This window comes from Orbicella faveolata, unplaced genomic scaffold, assembly GCF_042242905.1.
Source record: "Orbicella faveolata isolate gen_17 unplaced genomic scaffold, um_ofav_v1 contig_27, whole genome shotgun sequence".
In the NCBI taxonomy this organism is placed as follows: domain Eukaryota; kingdom Metazoa; phylum Cnidaria; class Anthozoa; order Scleractinia; family Merulinidae; genus Orbicella; species Orbicella faveolata.
The window spans coordinates 7,297,112-7,321,798 of NW_028301555.1; the positions used below are offsets into that span (position 1 = coordinate 7,297,112).

The 24,687-nt window shown below is 39.8% G+C and overlaps 1 protein-coding gene and 2 long non-coding RNA genes across 3 annotated transcripts; 2 read left to right on the top strand and 1 right to left on the bottom strand.

The window, feature by feature from the left end:
- LOC149107420 (uncharacterized) lies at positions 1-2,590 on the top strand. Its single transcript, XR_016209330.1, has 3 exons — positions 1-82; positions 166-280; positions 908-2,590. It is a non-coding gene; the product is annotated as an uncharacterized LOC149107420 (long non-coding RNA).
- Positions 2,591-7,614: 5,024 nt separating this feature from the next.
- Positions 7,615-20,206, top strand: LOC149107421 (uncharacterized). The gene is made up of 2 exons (XR_016209331.1): positions 7,615-7,894; positions 13,331-20,206. It is a non-coding gene; the product is annotated as an uncharacterized LOC149107421 (long non-coding RNA).
- On the bottom strand, positions 15,819-21,676 carry LOC110049529 (galactose-3-O-sulfotransferase 2-like). The gene is made up of 3 exons (XM_020755329.2): positions 21,407-21,676; positions 18,689-19,023; positions 15,819-17,003 (listed from the first exon to the last, which is right to left on the bottom strand). The coding sequence occupies exons 2-3, from the start codon at positions 18,811-18,813 to the stop codon at positions 15,860-15,862; spliced, it is 1,269 nt and encodes a 422-aa protein (XP_020610988.2). The 5' UTR covers positions 18,814-19,023; positions 21,407-21,676; the 3' UTR covers positions 15,819-15,859.
- Positions 21,677-24,687: the final 3,011 nt, after the last annotated feature.

Consider the following 24,687-nt stretch of genomic DNA (forward strand, 5'->3'; position numbering starts at 1 on the left):
CACAACAAACCAAGAGATTCAAGATGGCGGACAAAGAGAGTCGCGAATACTTTCCAATGCCATGAATGCGGGCCTTCAGGAGGTATATATTTATCTCGAATTGAGTTAAATACTGTCCAAATTATAGAATAAAAGGAAGGTTTGTGTGCGCGTTCCATGTCACAGACAATTCTGCCCAGATAACGATTATCCTCGGACCGAAGGAAGCACTACGGAACGCAATTCGGGCTAAGTATGACGAGCTGCTGTTATCATTCTTTGGAAAGAGACCGTACAATTGGTAAGCATCTTTACTCTGCATTTTTCTAAGCACGGAAATGATCGATATGAGAATTGAGGCTTTCCTCTTATCTAATGATTATCGGGCCGAAATCGACAGCACGCGTGTGTTATATGCCAGCAAAGATAAATTGTTAATCTCCAAAATGTTATACATTTTGGCTAAATCGAGGAAATGAAATCATTATTAAAACAGAATTTTCAATAACGCATGCGAGTGAGAAATTCTTCTTCTTTTATACAAAATAAACTAAGCTAGAAAAATGAAGCCAAAATTTTAGTGTTGTCAGATGCACAGATAGTCAAAAATTCTGTTAATATATTCTTTGTAAATCTGAAATTTCTCCATTTTGGTATTTATTTCAAATACTTCTTGTATCTACTTGTTGCTGTGCCAAAAGATATCATGTCTGATTTCCCACATTTGAATTATGAAAGCTTACATATAATTGCTGACTTTAACAAATTATTTACCCAAAAATATCAAAATATAATTCCTGGACAGGTTGACAAGGGAGCATTGACAATTCATCCACATGTCCCAGGGTTTTATTACATATTTATTTAAAGTATACAAAACAAATTCAGTCTTGAAAGTGAAATCCATTTCATTTTATTCACTCTTTAGGTACTCTCAACCTTGAATTTGCCTCTTGGCAGAATGCAGGACCTGAAACAAATCACAAGCGCTTAGAAGATTATTACAATGCTTACAGATGTCGATATTATGACAAATGTATTTTTCGTTTTAAAATATGAATTTATTTTCAATGTAGTTACCACATTAGTCTCACTAAATAAGAGAGTGCCTTCAAGTGGTCTGATGACTCAAATGTTTTCTACTTTTTATTAAATATTCTTAATTAAACTGATATGTTTCCTGTTCACAACCAATTAATGTTTTGCATTAGTTTCACAATTAGTAACGTTCAACACTCGACACTACATTCTAAACTCTTGTACTTTTTCAGTCTTTGCTTTCATAATAATTATTTTGCAAAACTATTACTTTCTGGTACATTCAAGCTTCATGGAGAGGTGAAAAGAATCATCATCTACTAGGAACAGTTGTAGTGTGTATAGTTTGTAAAAAATGCCAAAAAAGAGTACAATGCCCCCTACAAACCTTAACTTACATGTTTGCATGGCCCTGTGAATCCACCAATACAGAGACCTCCCGGCCAAATTTGTTTAATTTCGTCCGCGTACTTAGCGACGTCTCCTTTCCTCTCTTTTCCCTTTTTTTCCCCACAAATTCGGCAAAGTGCCTCGAGCAGTCGAGTATGCTCTTCCATGTACTTAAGAGAGAAAACTTGAAAACAACTGTCATAAAAATGAAGGAACAATGCATCAAGCCTTATAACAACAGCGGTTCTAGTACACTTCTAAGGCCACAAATTCAAAGAGAGGTTACAAAATATTGGCGTTGTTTACAACCGTGGAATTTGGCATGATGAAACTTTAACAACACTAGAACCAGTAAAAAATATGCACAGCTCAATTAAAAATACGCAAATACTAGAAAATAACGCGTACTCTTTACTAACCTTAATATTTGACCACAAAATCGCGTGTACATCGTCGCTTGACACCAAAAAAACTCAATAATTAGAAGACAGTTCACGTTCTCCCACTACCAAAATGGCCGCTTATTCTCCTTCTCAACGTTTGGTCGCAAAAAGTCCCGTTTAATGCTGGTTAGAGTCTATGTGAGACCGGAAACAACATATTTTCTTTGTCCGCATGAAAGGTCCGCTATTTTCCCTGCTAACAATAGCTTCATGACGTCATGGCCGTCCTAATATATTGGGATATTCCGGACTGTTGTTGCAATCTTTCTAACAGCTTCTCGAGCCTCTCATCATGTTGCTGGTCATCTTTAGCATGAAGAATGATATCATCAGATATGTTACGTATTCCTTCACATCCATGTAGAGCTTGCTGGATAGCATGCTGATAGATCTCGGGAGCAGAGGCAGGAGTACCCAACGACACTTTAACTGGAAATTTAATATGTGACTTCCCAAGCACTGATTCTGTGCTCCCACGTCAATTACCATTAATAAGCAACTTTCCAGGGAAAAAAAATATCCGCTCTTCACTGCTAGCAAGATCGACTTTATTTCATAAACTCCCAGCCAGACATAATGAAAAGTTTGAATACCGAGCTAGAAAAATGGCAATTAGCCAAGTAGCCAGTCAGCAGTAAAGGGTAACATTTTAAATGCCAGCAAGGCAATTATAGGCGAAAAAATGTTCTGGCCAGCGTTTTGACCTAGATTAAAAACAAACGCATTGTTTAGGACCTTTATTCAACAGCCTATTGTCTGTTGACTATTATTAGAGATAAATTAGGAATATGTGGTTATTTTTGCCGCTATGAGCAAAATCTACACTTTGATTATCTTATCCCTTAAAAAGCAATACAACTTACCATTTATGTCTTAAGCGGATCGAACAAGGAGTCTCCCAGCACGTTGTTTTCCGATACTTCAGATGCCTTCCAGGTTCAGCATGCGTGTGACAGTTTGGCACTTTACGTTCTGACATCTAAAACGATTCACACTTATGTTTAAAATAAGATCCCTCTAATCTTTCTAGACATTCAGATCAAACTTGCTTTCACCAAAGAAATGTTTGTTGCAAAATTACTTTTATATAATGCTGTAAGGGAAATGAACAAAAAATAATATTGAAGTCCTTTACTACTACATATCGGCCTTACTTCTACATTGCTAGCCCAATAATGATTGTAATTTCAACAACAGCAACACACTTTATATGTTTACTCCGATTTAGTAGTTTACAATTATTTCTAATGATTTTTTTTGAAAAATAAAGGGTTATGCCAGCTCCTTAAAACAACCAAAGGGAGCTGGTTTAGTGCTGATTAGTAACACCATGTCTACCTCAAAAGCATTGAAAAACGTGTTTTTCTTTTTCTTTGGACAACTGGCTTCTCTGAGCTTCCCACTCTGGGATTGCGAGATAAAAGTTTATAAACCACATTAGAATCTTTATCATAAAATGAGTAAAAAAAATCTTGATAATAGATACCTTGAATGTTGGTGATCCATCTTAGTCCATGTCACTGATCCATGCCTTACCCAAGACTGCAAAGCACTGTCAACACAACTTTCACAAAATTAATTTAACTTGAAAGCTAAACAACCAAAGACACTCACATTCCTAGAGGTAGTTTACCGTAAAAATTTCATAAATACCCATTGAAGGGATGTTTAAAGCCGTTCACCGTAAAAGTTTCACAGCAAAGACCCCAGCATTGTTAGGATGTTATAGGCCGTTCACCGTAAAAGTTTCACACAGTTAAGTGCAAAGTTTCGCAGCAAAGACCCCGGCATTGTTGGGATGTTACAGGCCGTTCACCGTAAAAGTTTCACACAGTTAAATGCAAACATTCGCAGCAAAGACCCCGGCATTGTTGGGATGTTACAGGCCGTTCACCGTAAAAGTTTCACACAGTTAAGTGCAAAGTTTCGCAGCAAAGACCCCGGCATTGTTGGGATGTTACAGGCCGTTCACCGTAAAAGTTTCACACAGTAAAGTGCAAAGTTTCGCAGCAAAGACCCCGGCATTGTTGCGATGTTACAGGCCGTTCACCGTAAAAGTTTCACACAGTAAAGTGCAAAGTTTCGCAGCAAAGACCCCGGCATTGTTGGGATGTTATAGGCCGTTCACCGTAAAAGTTTCACACAGTTAAGTGCAAACATTCGCAGCAAAGACCCCGGCATTGTTGGGATGTTACAGGCCGTTCACCGTAAAAGTTTCACACAGTTAAATGCAAACATTCGCAGCAAAGACCCCGGCATTGTTGGGATGTTTTTTTTTTTTTGTGAAAAATTTTTTTTTTTTTTTTATTAATTATCTATTTTTTACAGCACGCATACTTACATTATTAATTACAAAAAACTACGTATAAAACTACAATACAGCTACTTACGCTAATTACAACTTGCTCTAATTACAATGCTTGACGGAACAACAGTATTATTTAAACCGCTTACGTTACACTACTTTTTAATCACGGACAATTACTACAAACTTTTACTACGGTTACTAGAACTAGTGATTAAAAAAAGACAAAAAAGGATGTTACAGGCCGTTCACCGTAAAAGTTTCACACAGTTAAGTGCAAACATTCGCAGCAAAGACCCCGGCATTGTTGGGATGTTACAGGCCGTTCACCGTAAAAGTTTCACACAGTTAAGTGCAAAGTTTCGCAGCAAAGACCCCGGCATTGTTAGAATGTTAAAGGCCGTTCACCGTAAAAGTATTGCTATTAACAGCATCAACCCTCGTTAACTCGTTAACAAAATGTATCAATCAGATCAATGTAATGTCATAAATATACACTGGACAATCAGCATAAAAGATTCACAAACTTAATCTCGTGATTTCATCAACAAATTTGCTCATCTTTTCTTGGGTACCAGTCCATGACATCGGGTAACGTTTGCAGCATCTTTAGCTGTGCTTCTTATAGTTCACGCAATTAATTTTACACCTGAAAAATGATATTTTTTAGAAAATGTAACATACTGCACAATCCCTCTTATACCGGCGTCCTCCCCACGTCCACACACACACACACACATGCATCCAAATACGCATACAGCCACGGACACATAATAATATACAAAATTGGTGATACTATCGGGCCCCTCAATGTAAGATCTAGATCAAGAACTATGTTCACAAAAATAGCTCATTCATGAGAGAATTCAATGAAATGTGTGTGCCATGTTTCGCGCTTTGCCTTAGCTACATGAACTGAACCGCGCGATAATTGTTCAACCACAAAATCACTGTCTGTGCCATCATAAAAAGAAGGAAAATAAGGTGAAATGTCTCCATTTCCGGTAACAACGTAGGCATGCAAAATAACTTGTTCTCTAACAGAAACTGAACGTGCGAAAAACACGCGCGTTAGCAAATGGGAACGCATAAGAAATTAAATTACACATTATTGTCCTGGCGCTATCGATACCGAAAGAACGAAATCTGGAATGACATGACTGCCTTCTGGTCTTTTCTCACCTTTGACATGGCAAGCCTTTGTATTCCCTTTTTAAATCCCAAAGTACAGTACAATTAGCATTGAACTAGATCAATCAGGTGTGTTGGTCAACAGCTCTTTCAGGGCAAATTTTCGGCGATATCAAAAGGCAGCAATAGGTAATCAGCCTTCAGTTATACAAAGAACACGATCGCACTTCAGTAAAGAAACCGATGGAAACAATACTTTCTTACACCGGGAAAAGATAATCATTTCAATATCTCGTCAGTTTGTCCAAGATGCGGCAAATGTGTTTCAATAGCTCATGTTTTAACGTTCGACGCGTTAAAAAGGGTCTGCCTAATGTGCGAGCCAGCGAGCCATACGAGTCATGCGAGCCAGGGTGCGAGCCATGCGAGCCACGGTTTAAACATGAAAAAAAACATTAAATAAAGAGGGATACTACATACCAAAACATCTGATAAGAAATATATAAATAACGCTGTATTTTAATATATACATGATACGAGTTACACTTATAGCCACATGAAGCGACGGTTTTAATTTCTTAGATGATTCTAAAACGTAAATATATTTAAGTGCGTGACTGTATTTATTTTGTGTTATTTATTTATTTAGTTAGTTTTTTTAAGATCTTGAATATTATTTGTTGAAAGGAGTGCAAATTTCGAAGAAAACCACCATCGAACGTACGTGTTGGTAGTAAAACGATTTATCCCATTGGCATGATCAAGGTTCAGATAACATCAATACTGTATAGATTACATAACACTATCGAAGTCACGCCTTCTCTGTAGTCTTTAGAACGTAGTGGAGCTTTGTTGTTCTTTGTGTTCTTGTTATTGTTGCTGCAGCTCACAGCTTGTTCACAATTTCTCTACAATTTTAAAAATTACAGTAGAATTTTAGAGCCCCGATTTCTTTAAACCTTCTATTATTCGAAACAATCTTTTGGTCCCATTAGCAAAGACTAGCAGTAAGCAGTCGAAACGTCGCGATCTACATCTAAAGTGACTACATCGTGTGACAAACCATAATACATTTTATTATACTAATTTTTTATTTTATTTATTTTTTATTTTTCATTTTCCATGGCTCGCATGACTCGCATGGCTCGCACCCTGGCTCGCATGACTCGCATGACTCGCATGACTCGCATGGCTCGCACTGTGACTCGCATGGCTCGCTGGCTCGCATATTAGTAAAACTCCGTTAAAAAGCGGTCATCATCGACTGCAGCACCGGGATCGGATTTTACTGGTCGTTAAAATTACAGAATTGAAATTACACTTGGAAGTAGGATCACTGTGGATGAATGCACTGACAATCTCGAAAACCCTTCCAAGTTCTGAGACATATTAGGCCTTTTCTTGCTTTCACTGTCTTCACTGAAGCTGCACTTTCCGTTGGGTTTGAAATACAATACAGTGGCGAAAACAGTTTGAAAACCTGCGCCGGCTTTTCCCGCACACATTGCTTAAACATTATCACTGAATATTAAATATATAGGCTGATTCAGCTAGTTCAACTCCAAAGTAGTTCTTACCTGAACCTTTGAATTTATGAGTGGAGTCCTCAGAGTTCTCTGGCTGCCAAACCCTCAAACAACTGGTCGGCAAAATCTGATCGCGCTTGAAACCGACCGTTGGACACAAAATTATACGGGAACAATGTTTTAGTTACAAAATATTACGAGGTTACCGTAGTCTCACCGGGCCTCAGGCAAAAATGTGAAAAGACTGCACGAACCAACAAACGTCATCACCAGATAACCAGTTGTCTCAAGGTAGAACATGAAAGCAGAACAGACGATGATTTTCCGCGACCGGATCAACAGTAGGCTCGATTACCAGCCGCTGTTCGGGAAAGGAGCCCGCGCTCCTCCCCCGAACGTGGACTTCACATTGTTACTTTCAACCAATAAGAAATCTGCCTGCCTGAATCGAGCAGGCTGCATAAATTAGCTTTCTCGCAGTAGCAAAAAAGTTGTGCGATATGAAGTGCGATCGCATTAGTGGGACATTTAACTAAATACCGTCAACTGATGAAATCTTGCCTGATCTAAAGCATAGTGGCATATACAACCCGCAAAATAGTCAACAGCCTCATGTGTTAGAATCTATATTTGAATCATGTGGTGCCAGAATGTCAGATAACGAACAAAGTCAACGAAGAGAGGGATAAACGCAAACATCGATCTCAAGAAACAAAACACTCAGTCGAATTGATGTGCACGGCAGTCTTCTTGAGGGGAAGCGACACCAGTCTCTGGCGAAGCCAGACAAAATTAATTTTTTAAATGAGACTAGCAAAACATATGTGCAAGTGAAATGTCCTTTAATTTTACGGGATCACTTACACAACGTATTTTTATATAAAAGTGTGTCCGCTGAATACCCCCACACTCCGCCCGTTTCTGAGCGGCGGCCATTAGATGGGTGATTACTCTCACCGGGTGTTGTCTTTTGGCGAATTTTAACTTGTTTTTGAGATTCGGAGGGAGTCTTAGTCCTCAGGTCTTAGTGTTTTTTAGACACTCGCTGCTGTAACTATTGTTGACGCGCCATTTATTATAAGGTGGGTAAACATTTGCTTTCTGTATATGCGCGAAATTCTTGGATGAATAAGGAACAATCAATCTATCATACAGCAATCATACAATGTTCCAGTTCTCGAACAGAACATTCTGCGATTACATATTTAAATTATGCCACATTGAAATTCGTTTGATCAGCTGAAAATCCCGACAATTTCTGCGGAAAATGAATTCTGGTAAACATTGTGCGTGTCGCGACGCGCAGTTGCAACTGTCGGAACAAAATTTACACTTGATTGATTTCATTACTTTCAACTCCCGTCTACTGCTAAAATCAGCATATTTATATCAACAACCGAAGTTTTACGGACAGATATAAAATAATGACAAAGCCCGGTATTTTCCTGTGTATTTATGGTTAGCAAGTTGAGGTCCTCTCGACTGATAAACTATGATTTACCGTAAACAAACTCCGTGCAACCAGCGACCGATTCTAATATTTCCGCTGAGGAATAAAAGTAGACAACATTTCTATTGCCGTTCCTTCGTTCAGGCTTACTCTTATGACTTTAGAGTACTTTTCCGAACAATTTCCACTGGATACAGGCCGAATTTTTCATGAAGGGGGGCGGGGGGGGGGGGGGGGGAGGGGGTGGAGGTGGAACGTCTGCGTAAGAGCTAAGGCTAACTAATCTATTTGTCTCCGCTGGAACTAATCAACAAATCCCAGGACAATTGTAGTTAATGAAATAAAGCTGTTCCCACAGTAAACATCCCCAAGCCAACGTGATTCAAAAGTTGTGTTCAGGAACATTAATTGTCCCAGTTATGTAGCAGGTCATCTGGCATCCCGACGAAACAGGCCACGTTATTGTTGATTGCACGGTCCAGAATCACAACCAAAAACTAAACCGTCTCGTGTGCACTTTTCGATGATGTCATTTGTTTTCGCCCCTGCTGCAAACAACAAGCCTAGCCTGAAAAATGTGTTTACTTCAATGATTCCTTCAATGAACCCCCCCCCCCCCCCCCTCGGCTGACTTTTTTTGTTTTTGTTTTTTGCTGGGTTTTAGTATACGTTGTGAAACAACGGTTACATGGGATTTTGCCAAGGTAACAAAAATGGCACATGGAGGAAAAACATTTTTCCTTTTCAGTTACATATTAATGACAAACAGAGAAATGTGATTTGCTCGTAATACCTTAGACATCAAAACACCAATGCAGCTGACCACATTAAACGGCAAGGGTGCAGCATGTGATCTTTTTGATGTATCCATGGGTATTAACTACAGGAAATTTACCTCCGGAAATATTGGTCATACTTCACTGGTAAAAGGGTCATTTACCATGGTAAAGAGTTCTGTGTAACTAATCCCTAAGGGAGCGAATTTCCTGGAAATGAAAGTCCAAATATGTTTCTCCTGTAACCGTTTTTTCATCTGCAGCCTGGGATCTTATAATCAGGACTCTACGGTATCTTTACTTGACTTTCATGACTACAACACCGCAAAATATATAAATATTCACTGTAAAGCTACAATTTCTCTGATTTATCCATAGAGCATCAACTTTTATTTGACTGAAATCCCACACAAGTTCGCATTGCAGACCTACTTTTTATTGTGTAGCCTGGGGCAACAATAAACAATAGCTGTTATCAATAATGGCTTGATATTAAGCTGTTCAGGGCTTTTGGTAAGTAGAGATGACGTGAAAAAGTGGGCAGGCCAAAAAAGAGCCAGCAGGGGTTGGGTGGTGGTTGAGGGGGGGGGGGGGGGGAATAGAAAAAGCCCCCGCTTGAGCTTTGCACAGGCTCTTTTTTTTGTGTTGTCCCTAGTTACTGACCAAAAGCCTGGAGCACACTAGCTCAATCATATCTATTTTGCGAACAGGGGCTTGTGTTCAGTTAAATGAAAAACCCAAAATGTGAATTTGTGACAGTTACATTGGACACCTTAGGAACTCTTGCATGTATTTGCAGTAAACAATGATCTGAACCAGGGTTAGGACTATACCTCATGTAAAAAGAACCAAATGTCCAGTTTGGTTTGGGTCCTTTATGTGTTAGGTCTTCCCATTGAAACAGTCAGTTGCAGTCTACTGCAAAACTTAAAGATACCTCCCTAAGATAGCAATCAAACACTTACAGGTATGGTTGTAGCTAGTAGCAGGCAAACCAAGGCACTCACCTCAGTCATGTTTTTTCAGTTTTGTTGTTCTTAGACATCATAAACACTCCAAACACCTAGGAAGAGAACTTAACCATGGACATTGCATTAGTCACAATGTTTGGACATTGCGTCAGTCACACTGTTTTCATGGACATTGCGTCAGTCACAATGTTTTCATAAACATTGCATCAGTCACAATGTTTTCATGAACATTACGTCAGTCACAATGTTTTCATGGACATTGCGTCAGTCAATTTTTACTGGCTATCTGTCCCTGGTAGGTAGACAAATTTAGAATACATGTAGTAATACATGTATATTTGTTTTTGTGACATTTTGAAGCATTTTAGTGGACACTTATGTCAAAATTGTGCAATGGTAATGTTAATAGATAACGAGAATGCCTTAAGTTCATTTGATAAACAGACACATCAAGTGTTGTAAGAATAACATGATTAAAGCTATTGTTCAGTTTTGAATCACATTGCTCAGGAAATTCTCCTCTCTGATTGACTATCATTGGAAGGTATTTAATGTGGAATTGGACTTACCTGCAAAAGTTACTGAGCTGAAAGATCTGTGGACTTAGATTTAATTCTGTCAATTGAAAGAAATTTTTATATTACCCTATTGTTTGTTAAACGTTCCAATAAAAAAATTAATTCTATATTTCCTCGTTTGTATTGGTTTCTTTTTCGCCACATCAGTTGATGGTTTTGTGTTCTGCGGTTTCTTGAAGATCAATTTTCTCCGACTGCAGTAAACATCCACATATAAGAACAAAATGGATTAAGAACATCAGGCTGAAATTTAGCCCATAAAGCACCATATATACAAGAACCAGTTCAACCTGATAAATAAATATGCTCTTATATAATAAGGGAGAGGGTGTTGGAATAAGAAAAAATGTTGAAACTAATGTTACATTTCTGACCATTTCCACTCTTCATGTTGACTAGTTTGCTACCTGACAGATTTTTTTTTTATTTATTTATTGATTTACTGATTTGGTTTCTTACTTACTTATTTATTTAAAATAAATGTGCTAACTAAACCTGTAATAACATGTTATGTGTAGTATTTCTAAGAACATCTTCAGGCTGATTTCTCATTAAGCATCCGATAAATAAGATCGAACTAGATCAGCCTGAACTCCAAAACCATGTGTTCTTATATGTAGGTGTTTACTGTATCCCTAGAACTTAACTCCTCATTGCTGTTGAGAATAAGGAAAATCATTTTGTAGGGAACTATAAACATTTATTATATGGCTTTGGCTTGTAGCCGATATAACGTGCGCTCTAATTGGCAAAGAGCGAGATCTGAGCGGTCATTATTTAGCTCTTATTAACCGAGCAGGAGGTCTGTATGGGAGAATCTTGACCGAGGTCGTGAGTACAGACCGAACACAGTGAGGTCTGTACACACGACCGAGGTCAAGATTCTCCTATACAGACCGACTTAGCTCGGTTAATAAGATGTTTATTATATGGCAAAGAAAGAAACTTTAATTCATTTAATGTAACTGGTTTGCTGACATTTTGCTTGAAAACGGAGATGAGCTTAACTTCAACCTGCCGAAATTTGCTCGTCCTCTTTACTTTTTTTTTTTTTGTCATCAAGCTTTTTGGCACTTCCATAAATGATTGAGAAGAAAATGAAAGAAAACGGTGAACATTTTTGCATTTCAGTTTGCTACTTTTTCAACGCAAAATGAAACCGGTGTAGATGCCGGTCTAGATGGGAAAATCTAGACCGCGGTCAATATCGATTTCAGCCAATCAAATTCGTGAATTCGATAGTTCCCAGTCCTTGTGAGACACAGCCATATAATAAGTAGCCGTAACGCCCACGGGCCGATTACGGATTATGCAAATTAGGAAGAGCCCAGTTCTGAAAATTCAAGGGCATTGAAACAATGAAAGCCGATTAAAAACAGTAAGAAAAGTAAATTTAATTCCGATTAGCTAAAAGTTTAGAGATTTTTCCTTAAAAAAATTTATATAGAAGTCGTTTTTGACTTACCAGCAGGTAACCTTGGCGGGCACTAGTGAAAAACAATCAAAGTTTGCCGAAATCGCTTAGGGAAAAACACCATCGGCAGATCTGCCATGCATCCTGAGCAGAACACCACGAAGAAACTTATAAGTTATCATCTTAGTCACAACAATTACCGAAGTATTGAACACCGTCGTCACAGTTCTCATCAAACAGATTCCCTCGCTTTAACACAAGCAAGTGTAAATCAGCTTCCAGGATCATCAGATGTACGCAATCGGGCGGTTTCTGTCGGTAGCAGTGTTTCTGATAACTGCAGGAAGTTTTAGACATTCAGAAGGCTTGAAAAGTTCATCTGTAAATCCCAGAATGAAGAAGGTGAAGATATGTTGTCGAAAGCGAATGTGAAGATCGAGTTATTTTGAGCAGTGCATTCTGAAGCATTAGTATTTTCTTTCACCGAAAGACCTTTTGTTTCGACTATTTTGAAGCACTTTCTGTCTTTTCTATATACGTTGACGTTTCGCCACAAAAGTCGGAAAAACTCCCCCATCAAGTTGTGGCACCACGGTACTAAAATACCTTTTTGAGGCTGGGACAATCATATTTCCCGTCAAGAAATGCGTACTTTTAACGGAAGACGTAATACAGTGGTGAAGTTCACTGACTGCATAGTTTTGCCCTGAGTTTGAGACGATGAATGAATCGGTAAACGCGCGCATCGCCGGATGTAAATTGACGACTTCCGCTCGAATAATTTTTTTCTTTTCTTTAATTCATGAGCCATATAGTAAACAACTTAATAACCTCGACTGTTGGGTCGTTACTGGAAAATCTCAAACCTCGGCCAACCGTATTGACCGAGCGATAGCGAGGTCAATACGGCAAGGCCTCAGTTTGAGATTTTCCCGTAACGACCTCACTCTCGGTTATTAAGTAGTTAGTAATTGTCTTGATGTACCACAAATTCTCAGAACTAGTTAAAAGAAATGTCGCACAATTAGCGAGGAGAGTTGAAATTTCGTCTTTAAAGCTTGGACCGAAAGATAAAGAGTTGAGAACAGACTGACAGAATGGGCATGAAATCTTGAAAATGTTTTTTGATGAAAACGCAGCGAGTTTCTGTTATCTGTTTCCTCCTTTGTTTTTTATCTTTATGTTTTAACTCCTAAACACGAAATTGTTCCATTATTCTCAAAGAAGACTTACTTCCTTCTACCCAGTCTTTGACCGTGTTGCGCATCGAAGCACCACTTTGCAGTGCAAGGTTATGTTATATATCAAAAACACAGCTTTGTTTACTAGAAACAGGCCCACAAGATAAACAAGTTGAAGGTCTGCATGGTTGGAGTGTTTTTATGCATCAAATGCCCCTCGTACCCTGGATTGAAAGAAAAGTCAACAGCGGATGTGAGGTAAAATTATGTTTTAATTCCGGTAAGTGTAAACGGTGTGTAAAATAGGATTGTGGACTGCGGAGTGCAGGCCTGGACTGCAGACTGCCTGGACTGCAGATCAGTCCACCAGGGGTGAGTATAAAATGCAGACTGTGGGTTGTAGACTGCAGACCAGGGGTAAAATGTAGACTGTAGACCTCTTACTGAATCATGTTACCATTTCCATCATTGGGGGCTGACCGTCACAGGCTAACCAGGGAGCGTTATTTAGACCAAGTGTTGTTCGGGCTAACATTAACCGGAGTGCAGACTTTCACTGCAATTAGCCTGAATAACCCTGTTTACGGTCATCAATCGATAATGGAAATAACATGATATAAAGCTTGAAATACGGTCAAACCTGTATATAACGGACCTGTATATAGCGGTCACCCTGTGTATAACGGTCACTGAACACTTCCCAAAAATCGTCCCTTATATTTACTGTTAAGTTGACCTGCATATAGCGGTCACCTGTATATAACGGACGCGGTCACTCTTTAGACTCTCTGAATCCACAATTTCATATCTTTTACATGTATATTACGGTCACGAAATTGGGTTACGATTAACGAATACTGACAAGCTTTATTCTTAAGCTCGTTAAATCGCAGCCACCAAGGCAGAGGTCTCACAAAAATACAATTAGTACTGAACAAAACTACTAATACGTGTCATTGCCTACGACCGAAAAATGCTTACTGTAACTGGAACAACACAACTGTACCACACTGTTTTCACTTTCGCCATAGTCCCCTGATTATAACACTGTACTGTACTTATCTGTCTCAAGTTGTTGTCAATAAATGTAAAGTGAGTAATTTTCCACTTGAAAACGTTGTTCATTAGCTTTCAGTAGACTCTTACTGCACCTCCCTAAAAGTACACCACGGACATTTTATGGGCCTTTTTTATCGTGTTTATTTCGTTGCTGTTACTCGTTATTGTCAATAAAACGCAAATTGAGTGATTATTTGCACATAAAAATGCTATTTATTAACTTCCAGGGGAGTTTAAAGCAAACCGGTGTACAGCGGTCACCCTGTATTTAACGGTCACCTGGCCATTTCCCAAGGGTAACCATTATATTCAGGTTTGACTGTAGTTCTTACAAAACCTTGGGCTATTTCCTTTTGTCCCTTGAATCTGTGGAACACACGTAATACTGGTGCAAAAAAATCCTTGCATATTGGTCAGTGGTAGATCTAAAAGGGTGGTGGAGGGACCTCTTTGAAAGAGGGCAGTCCCCCACGTTTTGATGAAATGAAAGGCCCATTGGAGCATAACACTTTTCAGCTGACCCTCTCTCACCCAGCATCCGAATGACGGTCATTTTATGGTCATCACTCTGTGGTCCCCTTTTCTGAGCAAGGGAGGGTCAGTCTTCACATCACTGCTCCCTTGGAGAAATGGATAGTGGCTACTTAAAGGGGGCTGGCCACGTAATAGAGGTAAAAACAATAGGAAAGCCCTCATCGGGACGCCTAATAGGGATGGCCATTTAATTGGTGGCCGCTTGATAGAGGTTCGACTGTTTTAAATGACAAAACTCCTCTAAGTCTGAAATGCTTATAAATATTAATAGGGTGACTATTTACACATTTGCCAACTCAAAAGTCATAAAAACACTAAAGTAGAAAAAGAATTCCGAACTATTAACAGGGGAAAGTAATGGAAATAAGACTGAAAGCATAACATCGGCATCACAGTGTAACTTCATAACATTCTAACTTCACAATAAGGCATGCTTGTCAACTTTATCAACTTAATTAACTTTTGCCTGGTGGATAGTACTCATTACAGTGACCTCAGGGGGAAACTTGAATCTTCATCGTGTTTAAATGAAGGATGTTACTTACTTACTTATCTATCGCACATCTTCATCAACTGTACAAATGATGAGAGCAATTAACAGGTCGGTATTGGACTGGAACTAGCTTGCAATGGAGGATCATAATGTCATTTGCTTTTGAAAAGACTCCCGCACTTAAGCCTCCATTGCAAGCTAGTTCCAGTCCAATCCCGAGAACACGACTACGGCCTTTTATGAAACATTTGAGTCTGACCAACCAACCCCCTTCCACCAAATTCTCCCTCCCTTCTTATTTTCCAACCCCTACGGGATGGACCATCACTTTTTAGAGGGAGGGGTTTGGCAATTTTTTTAAACAAAATTCCTGTACAGTAAAAATTGGCTGAAAAAAAATTGTGCAAGAGGAGCAATGGGGAAAAAATCGAGCAAGTTCTTTCTACTATCCAATTCTTGTGCAAGTTATTGCCCAGCAACAAAAATCATGCACAACCAAGAGGTGATAAATATATTTATGCCCCAGAAAATTCCTCCCCCCCTCCCCCCCCCCCCCACCCCAACCTTCAGTTCTACTTTTACAATATATTTTTATAGCGGCAAAGGATCGTAAGCGAGGTCTTTCGCTACATCCCAGCTAATTGTATTGTCAGGTTCTTTCTCTTTGTCTAGCAATGTCTTGATGTAACCTGCCGATTTTGAGAATTGTTTATTTCTCAAGTGTTCAAGATATGCATTTTCTTTTCTAGTCATCTTTTCACATTTGTCCTTTATTTCTGCTGGCAAGTTTGGATTTAAAACAGGTGACTTCACATATTTGCCAGGATAAACTAATTGAAGGGTCAAAGTTCCGTTAAAGCACCTTTCATTCATTTCTTCATTCATCCGATGAAAAGTTTTCAGGTCATCATAAAACCCTTCCCCCTCCAGGTTTATTTGGCGCCAAAATGTCCTGTTAAAGTGCTTGTACAATAACATATCAGCTTTGTTCCATCGTTTGATGTTCTCTTTTAAGTTGTCACTCATTTCAGCTCTTTCTTTATCCACTCTCGCATTGGATTTAATGTGGAAAAAATCTTCAAATTCCCAGCAAAGCAAGCGTTTCATTAGCACCATAGACTCTTCAAAGTATTCCATGATCATCACCAAATCAAATTCTTTTTCCAAAAAGGCAATGTACTCTTTGACTGCTGTCAAGTTCTGGTAGAACTGGTAATCTAAACCAAAGTCAAGCATCATGGGATTTCTGGCTAAAACTGATGATCGACTTGCAGTAATATTTTTAAATTCTATTCCATTCCTGAGAAATGACTTTATAGATTTTGTTGGGTCCTTACCAAAACCAAAAACTTCACCGAATTCCACGTAGTTAAAAACTGATTCAAACTGGTCTACCGGGTCTCTGAGGATCGTAATGTACATGCTGGTGTCCTTTGGGAAGAGATGATGCATGGTTTCTTCATTGTATCTTGTATGACTGCACAGAAAATTTGGTTGAATTCCATTGCGCGGCAAGGCATGTATGAGGCGAAATCGATGAGGCCAGCCAATCATTGAGTCAATGCCGAGAACAAAAGAAAGATCGTTAGAGTCGCCGTAACGGAAGAAGATGTTAGCCACAGTGGATGATCCTGTTTTGTGTGTCTTGAGAAAGAGAACCTGTCTAATAGGAACACACTTGCCAGCTGAGATAAGCTTTAATATCCGTCTGGTTGTCTCAACTGTTAATTGGTGTCTGTTAAAAAAAGAAAGTACACAGATGTTATTAGAAAGATCTTACTGTGCCTAATTCAATACTACGTGAAATCTGAAGTTCAAAGCGTAAAGCCTGGTTCACACTTGTCAGATAAGCACAAGAGTAAGCACAAGAAAATGCTAGTTGAAATAAGCATATAAGCACAAGCCCAAAAAAAGAAAGACCATTTTCCTTTTACTCATCCTTGTTCTTATGCTTATTTCACTAGCTAGTGATGCTTATTTTACCAGTGGGATTACTGGCATGAAATAAGCACAAGAATTCAACCAATCACCACCTTGTTTCTCCAGTGATGTAGCTGTAACTTGCACTGTCTTTACTAATGATTGTGTTTCTAGCAGCTAACAATCATAATTATTATGACGACAACAAAGGAACCTTGCAAAAAAGAAATAATTAAAAATGGTTCCAAATCTGCCAATTACAACCCATAGATGTGGCATTTTATACCCACTGAAGTAAACTTCTGTTTCCTGAGAGGTCCACTAAGATGACTGACGGAAAAAAAACCACAAAACCATTGATTGAGCAGAGTTTGTGTGTAACTGAAACACACAGACGTAAAGGTACAGTAAGGTAAAGTCTGCACACGAGCCACTAGTGGCCCATCAGGCTGTAGTTTATCCTGGTTTCCATAGCATGAAGTGACTAGGAGTATTTCTACTCCCCCCTGGATGGGATGCTAGTCCATTGCAAGGTTACCCCCAGCATTAAGTGCACTGGTGCCCATTTATACACCTGGGTGGAGAGAAGCACTGTGAGAGTTAAGTGCCTTGACCAAGAACACAACACAATGTTCCCGGCCAGGGCTCGAACCCGGACTGCTCAATCTGGAAACGAGCACACTAACAATGAGGCCACCATGCTTCCACAAAGCCACAAAGAAATACACAGAGCCACAACCTAATCTAGGGAGGCACGCTGGCCTCATGGTTAGCGCGCTCGTCTCCAGATCAAGCGGTCCGGGTTCGAGCCCTGGCCGGGGACATTGTGTTGTGTTCTTGGGCAAGACACTTTACTCTCACAGTGCCTCTCTCCACCCAGATGTATAAATGGGTACCGGTGAACTTAATGCTGGGGGTAACCCTGCGATGGACTAGCATCCCATCCAGAGGGGAGTAGAAATACTCCTAGTCGCTTCATGCTACAGAAACCGGGATAAGCTCTGGCCTGATGGGCCACTTGGCTCGTATGCAGACTTTACCTTTACCTTACCTTACAATCTAATCTAAATAAAAATGTCCAAGTCCTCCCAAAAGGATTTAAACTTAATATATGACCTGCATACTGGTTGGACATTGTTCTGCAGAAGACCCTGGAATTCAGATTGAAAAGCAGGTCTATAGCTGTCATGGCAACAGTGCCTTTAGGGGCAAGCTCCCTTTAATCTGCCCCTGACCCTCTCCCAGCTGGCCAAGTCTCAAGGTGTAAACACTGTTCTGATTAACATGAAACCCTATGTGTTACAAAATGATTCTCAACCCTAGTTCTAACTTTTTGGATCATCTCCTGACCTCTGAAACCCACCGTCTGCTTGTTTAACATCGGCGAGAATGCCACTGATAGAATTCATCATTTTTAAGCCGCAATTGAACAGTATTTGAAAAATTATAACAGTTGAAGCACAACAAAAACTGGAATTTTCCAAGAAATAAAGAACTTACTGATCAGTACTGTGATGTGGTAGTCTTTTCCAGAGGTAATTCACTTCACCATGAAATGCCACTAAAAACAGAAGACCTAACATGCAGGAAACCAGAAGATATCTTAACTGTGACCACCGTCCCATGAGGGAAATGCAACAAGCCACAGCTTCGATTACTGCTAGCAGTAGAAGTCACTGATGCGGACAGTATTTAAGGGTTGAAGGGTTTCAGTTGGTGTTTGCAGCTTCTCTGGTTGACAAGGACTGTTCACAGTTTCAAACTCAGAATGGCAATATATACAGTACTGTGCCCATTTTCTTCATGTGTTCCAACTGATGTGAAGGTTATAATTCCTTTTAACGAAAGATGAAAGATTGAAGGCATTCAATATTTGACGGATTATAAGAAAAATCAGCCACTGTCATTATATTCACGTTCCCCAAAATACGCAGAACTTAGTCATTTCACATTGCTTTTTGCAAAGGACCAGTGGCTAAGAAATGTACATATGGGTTGTTGACCAAGCGTGAGGTCAAGATGGCTGGATATTGGTCAAGTTCTTTTTCTGCGAGTTTATGGACCAAGATGGAGTCGAGGTCCATAAACTTGCAAAAAATGAACAAGGCCAATATCCAGCCAACTTGACCATAGTTAATAGAGGGGACTGGTTGTGAGGCCCAGCAAACATCAAAGGAGTAAACAAAGATGCCAAGATTTATGTCGGAAAGTCCCGACAGTGCACAAACTTTTGTTTTGCGCTCATACACTATGCATGAATTACACAACCAACACGTTTCTATTGGTTGGTTCCTCAGTGCGGAGTAAACAACTATTGTGTTTTGTGCACTGTCAAGGCCAAAAAAGCGAACAAAAACATACAACAAAGAACTTTGTCGAGTTTCATAACCGTTCCCCTCTATCAACTTTGTCTGGACCAAAAAAGCTTGGTCAATAAAGGATTACAAAGCTTTCAGAGAAATTTTTCTTGCGGGACATGGCGGGTAGTCCCGAGTGGGCAAGATAGCCCCATCTTGCCCAATCGGGTAGCCAATCACAGCACAGGATTTGATTTATCTTGCCCATTCATGGAGCTAGCCACATAATAAGAAGATTTATAATGCAGTGTATGCACTGAGCCTTTATTCTGCTCATTAAAAAGAGATAGTGAGAACAACTTGACCTGTGTCCTGGATTCGTGTAAAAGCCAGGGCATTAAAGTCACCAGACACGTATGCAACCATGAACGGAACTAAAATGCCATATTACTGACTGCAAATTGATTCAAAACATTAAAAAACGATAATCAAATAGTCAACAAAAATCAATGACAATTGATAGCAGTTAGAGGACTTGAGGTTGTGATTTTCCATTGGCCATCCATTAATAAAAATAATAATAATAATAATAATAATAATAATAATAATAATAATAATAATAATAATAATAATATACCAGTACAGGATAACCCCATCAGTGTAATAAACACTGGTATCAAAGGAGGTCCTGTTATTAGAGTACATAAGTAAAAATACAAAAGGTCTAAAAGATACAAATTCACTAAAAAAATTGTCACAAGGCCATTTTCTGAAAGAAATCAATACCGTCATTGATTTGTCATTGATTGATCACACAGGCAAAATTAAGAATGACAAAGAATTTAGATATAACATGTATTAGTATTTCACTACTACCTAATACAATCACGATAATTAACTGGACGTTAGGTTGAGCAAAATATTGTGATTTGTCAGTGGCGAGCAGATCAATAATTATTACTTCCTGAACGCAAGGCTGAGGCAAATAATTGATTTAGGAGAGAATGTCTCGGCCAATGAAAAGGAAGAAAATGTGTATCGAAATTATCTTTAAAAATTTGGTTTAAAAAGAATTAACTTTTAACATAAACATGTATTTCCACCACTCACAAGTCTCTTTCACCAACCACAACAGTGTGCATTTTATCGATTTTGACGCCAATGTATTTGTGTACTCAGTCATAATCAGTATTGTTATTGCGATTTGCTGTCAATTTATAATTTACATCGACAAATTACTCAGCATCGACTAACAATAGATTCGAACGGTCAAATTTGTTTAGGCGGAGTATTGTTAATTGTTGTACGCTCGCTCGTTCGCTAAGGTCGTTTTTAACGCCTTCCACAGTCAGCGCACTGTTAGACAAACTGAAAATCCTGATTCTTGTATTTACTAACTAGGGTAGCGACCGCAAAACCCGCTGGATTCCTGGGGCACGCCGGCGATGGCCATTAAAATGTCTGTCACAAAGAACATAAAAGATTTTGTAAATCTGTCATCGCATTATTTAAGTTACACTGAAGATGGCAACACAAAAGGACCTAATAGTAGAGCTACAACAAAAGATATTTGCTTACGCTCAAGCAGAAATTCGTCCATATATTTTGTGCCAAGTACGTTTTCATGTAAAACAAAGCCACTTCGGGCAGCTTCAAAGCTTTCTTTCCACTTTCTGTATTAATTAAACCGTCGCTCTAAGACGACCCTTTAAGCGAAATTTTCCCCGCAAGTCCGAGGCAGAGATGACGGTATGCAGTTAAAGCAACACAGTAAGCTTAAAAGCCGATCACAATTCAAAGCATCGCCGAAATCTGCGTTCCAGTATCGTTTCGTTTCGGCCCCCGATTTCCCGTGCCTTTTGCATAACGACTTCCGGGTGGCAACAAGTAAGCTTAAAGTAGTATCGATAAACTTACTTACCGATCGCTCAAGACAAAAAGGTAGAAATAACTTCAGCACTGTTGCAAGTCAGCTTCCTTGCCATAAATTCACAAGTGAGTACGGCCGCTTGGAACTCCGTTTGAAATGTCGTTTGAAATGGAGCTGTCGTAACCTGCGTAGCAAGCGTTTCCGTGGGGTTTGGAAGCAAAGAAAGACTGAGGAACGGGATGTTCGGTGTTTTGTCTGCGCGGAAAATGGGGCGAGAACCAAAAAAGAGAAAGATAGGGGTGGGAGAGGGGGTTTCCTTCCTTCCCCTCCCCCTTCTTTTACTCGCTCCATTTTTCGCGCTGTAATTCTTTGCTCCCGAACCCCACAGAAACGCTTGCTACGCAGGCTAGAGCCGTCGATAAACACATGTACGTTTGCGTCACGCGCGGGCAAAGAATCATGGGCCGTGAAAATGTAAACAGTCGGTTTGATTTTGTTTAGATTTGTTCAACAAGGCATGTACTAAAACCCGAAACAACGAAACGAAACGAGCGAAACGAAACCACCGAAACGACCGAAACGAGTAAAATAATAAATAAATACATGAAAACGTTAAAAAAAAAAAAAAAAGCAGCCTTGATCTCTGGCACGTTACTATGGCAGCCTGATCTCGTACCCAGATCCACATGAGTTACATCGTTACATCTCAAACCTGAAAGATGGATGAGCGCAAGGGTGTCGACGACGACCACGAAGACATCGAGAAAAAGGTGAGTATTTTTCACATTTTGAATGGCATGCTAGCTAAAACGAGAAATGTAATTTTAAAGAAAGGTTTCCTGGTCGTATCGTGGATTCTTAGGCGGTGGCGAATCGACAACGCCGAGCCCAGGATGTACGGAAACACAATCTCAAGAGTATCCGTGAAGAGCTGAGCGCCTAATAAGAAATTACTTTGAGAACTGCAAGAGTCACGAAGGCCTGACATTATTACGATTAAAGCCTGTCAAGTCGCCCTCGTTTTTCTTTAGAGATATACATTAAAGAAAGTCCTGGTTCGCACGAGGAATGCTGCAAAGTCATTCTCGAAAAGACCGTTCGATTCGCCACCGTCTAAGAATCCACGATACGACCAGAAAACCTTTCTTTGAAATTAGATTTCTTGTTTTAGCTAGAATACCATTCAGAATGTGTAAATACCCACTTTTTTCTCGATGTCTTCCTGCTCGAGACGCTTGCGGTCATCCACCTTTCAGGTTTGTGATGTCACGATGTCACACATGTGGCTTGAGAGCAGGATCTGGGTACGAGATTCGGCTGCCATAGTAACGTGCTAGAGATCAAGGCTTTTTTCTAACTTTCTTAGTTATTTACTTACTATTTTACTCGTTTCGGTCGTTTCGGTCGTTTCGCTTGTTTCGGTGGTTTCGTTTCGCTTGTTTCGCTCGTTTCGGTCGTTTCGTTTCGGTCGTTTCGTTTCGTTGTTTCGGGTTTCAGGACATGCCGTTCAACAAGCACGTTGTTTTATACGATCACAAATATATTTCTAGAAATTTTGGTCGGGATTTCCTCTCAGGGAGAATGTGTTCCGTTTGAAGTTGAACCCTGCCATTTTGGTTGAGACGAGTTGTATCGTATCGAGTCCGAGGCCAGCTCGAGTTTTGTCACAAGTCAAGTCTAGGCAGGTTGACTTTTTTGTACCAGAGGTTCATGAACAGCACAAGGTTTGTCTCTTTTATCGCTGCCGATTTCGAGGGTTAATTCGTGCTTTGATTCACAGTTGTTTTTGAAAGAACCAAGAAGAAGTAAACATTCCATACTCCTGCAAAAAAGGGGGGTACCAATCAGGCATCACGCTCAATTATTCCATTAAATCACGCATCACGGATAGTTTCTTTTATCAATCACGCGTCAGGTAATAATTTAGGCCCAGTTCAGACGCCGAACTTATCCTGGGCCGAACCTAATACGTTGAATTAAGTACATGAAAAGTTCGGCGTCTGAATCAGTTAAGAACGGCTATTTGAATTTGGAACGGCTCAGCCGTTCTTCCCGCCTAGCTCAGCCGGGAATTTCGTCTTTGGAACGGCTTTGATTCGGACGTCGAACTTTTCATGTGCCGAACCTACTGCATACACCTTGCCTGAAAACCGCTGACGTTTCGATGTGTTTTGGTTCAAACTAAATTAAGTTCGGTAAATTAAGTTCGACGTCTGAATCAACAGGTGTACTTTTGATAATTTGGGTCGGTCCAAATTCGAATTAAGTTCGGCTCATAAAAAGTTCGGCGGCTGAACTGGGCCTAAGTGCATCGCCAATTTTACTTTCTCGACCTTAAAAGCGTGTTTAAAAGGAGAGCGCTGCCGATTCAACCACAGAAATGCATCGGCAAATATTCGAAACATAATTCTGCCCGAAAATGAAAGTTATTGGCCAAAATAAAAGTGGCGACCCGTGAGGAGACCGACAGATTCGGTTTGTACCCAGGAGGCTCTTGGATAATCTGTGAGAGGAGTTGGCACCGTCTATAAACAGGCTCCTGACGAGCGCGGAAAAAATGAAATAGGGTGAGCGAAGCGATCCTGGCGTGGTGGGATTTTTCCCTCACTAGACCACTCTCGGCTATCTCCGCCCGCCTTTTTTTTTTTACTTTCTCTATGACAAAGTCGGGAGCCTGTTCACAGGTTAAGCTGGCAGAGATCTGAGAAAACGTCTACGCCAGTTTTGCCATACTTTGATCCAGTCCCTTATGGTTGGCCATTCGTTTCAAAATTACGACAGGGTATGGCTGGTTTGCAGTGTCACGCAATCAAAATTAAAAATCATAACCACTCAATAAATTAACTCAAGAAGCTGGGGTATGAAACATGATTGACATATAAAAAAAACCTCGCCAAGATTTAGGTCTGTACAGTTTTTCATATTCCCGTTATTCGGAGAAGTGTTTCACACAAATTTATAGAGCTTTGCATGGAGTCGCCATGTTTGTGCCCCTCGGAGGGACACAAACATGGTGGCCGTAAAGTAACAGAAACATCCGTCATTGAGTTTTGCCATTGAAACGAAAAGTTATTACTCTAGAGCTCCGACACATTGAAATTAATACTTTTTCTAGAGCAACAACTGTTTAATTAGCAAAAACTTGAGCAAAAACTCATCGTTTTGACCATTCGAGAGCCTTATCGGGCCGCCATGTTAATGTCACATAACGCATAAACTTGGAAATTCAAACGTGCCCTATTTCAAAATGAGGAACCCTGTCTAGCTTAAACGCTGCAAAGCATCAAGTTATTAAAGGGTCTTACTTCTGATGAAACTAAAACTTCAGAATG

Excerpts from the sequence above, each read along its gene's own strand:
- LOC110049529 (XM_020755329.2), bottom strand. The coding sequence starts at position 18,813 with ATGGGACGGTGGTCACAGTTAAGATATCTTCTGGTTTCCTGCATGTTA. Across the intron at positions 17,004-18,688 it reads CCACATCACAGTACTGATCA|ACACCAATTAACAGTTGAGA; the intron begins GTAAGTTCTTTA and ends TTTTTTTAACAG.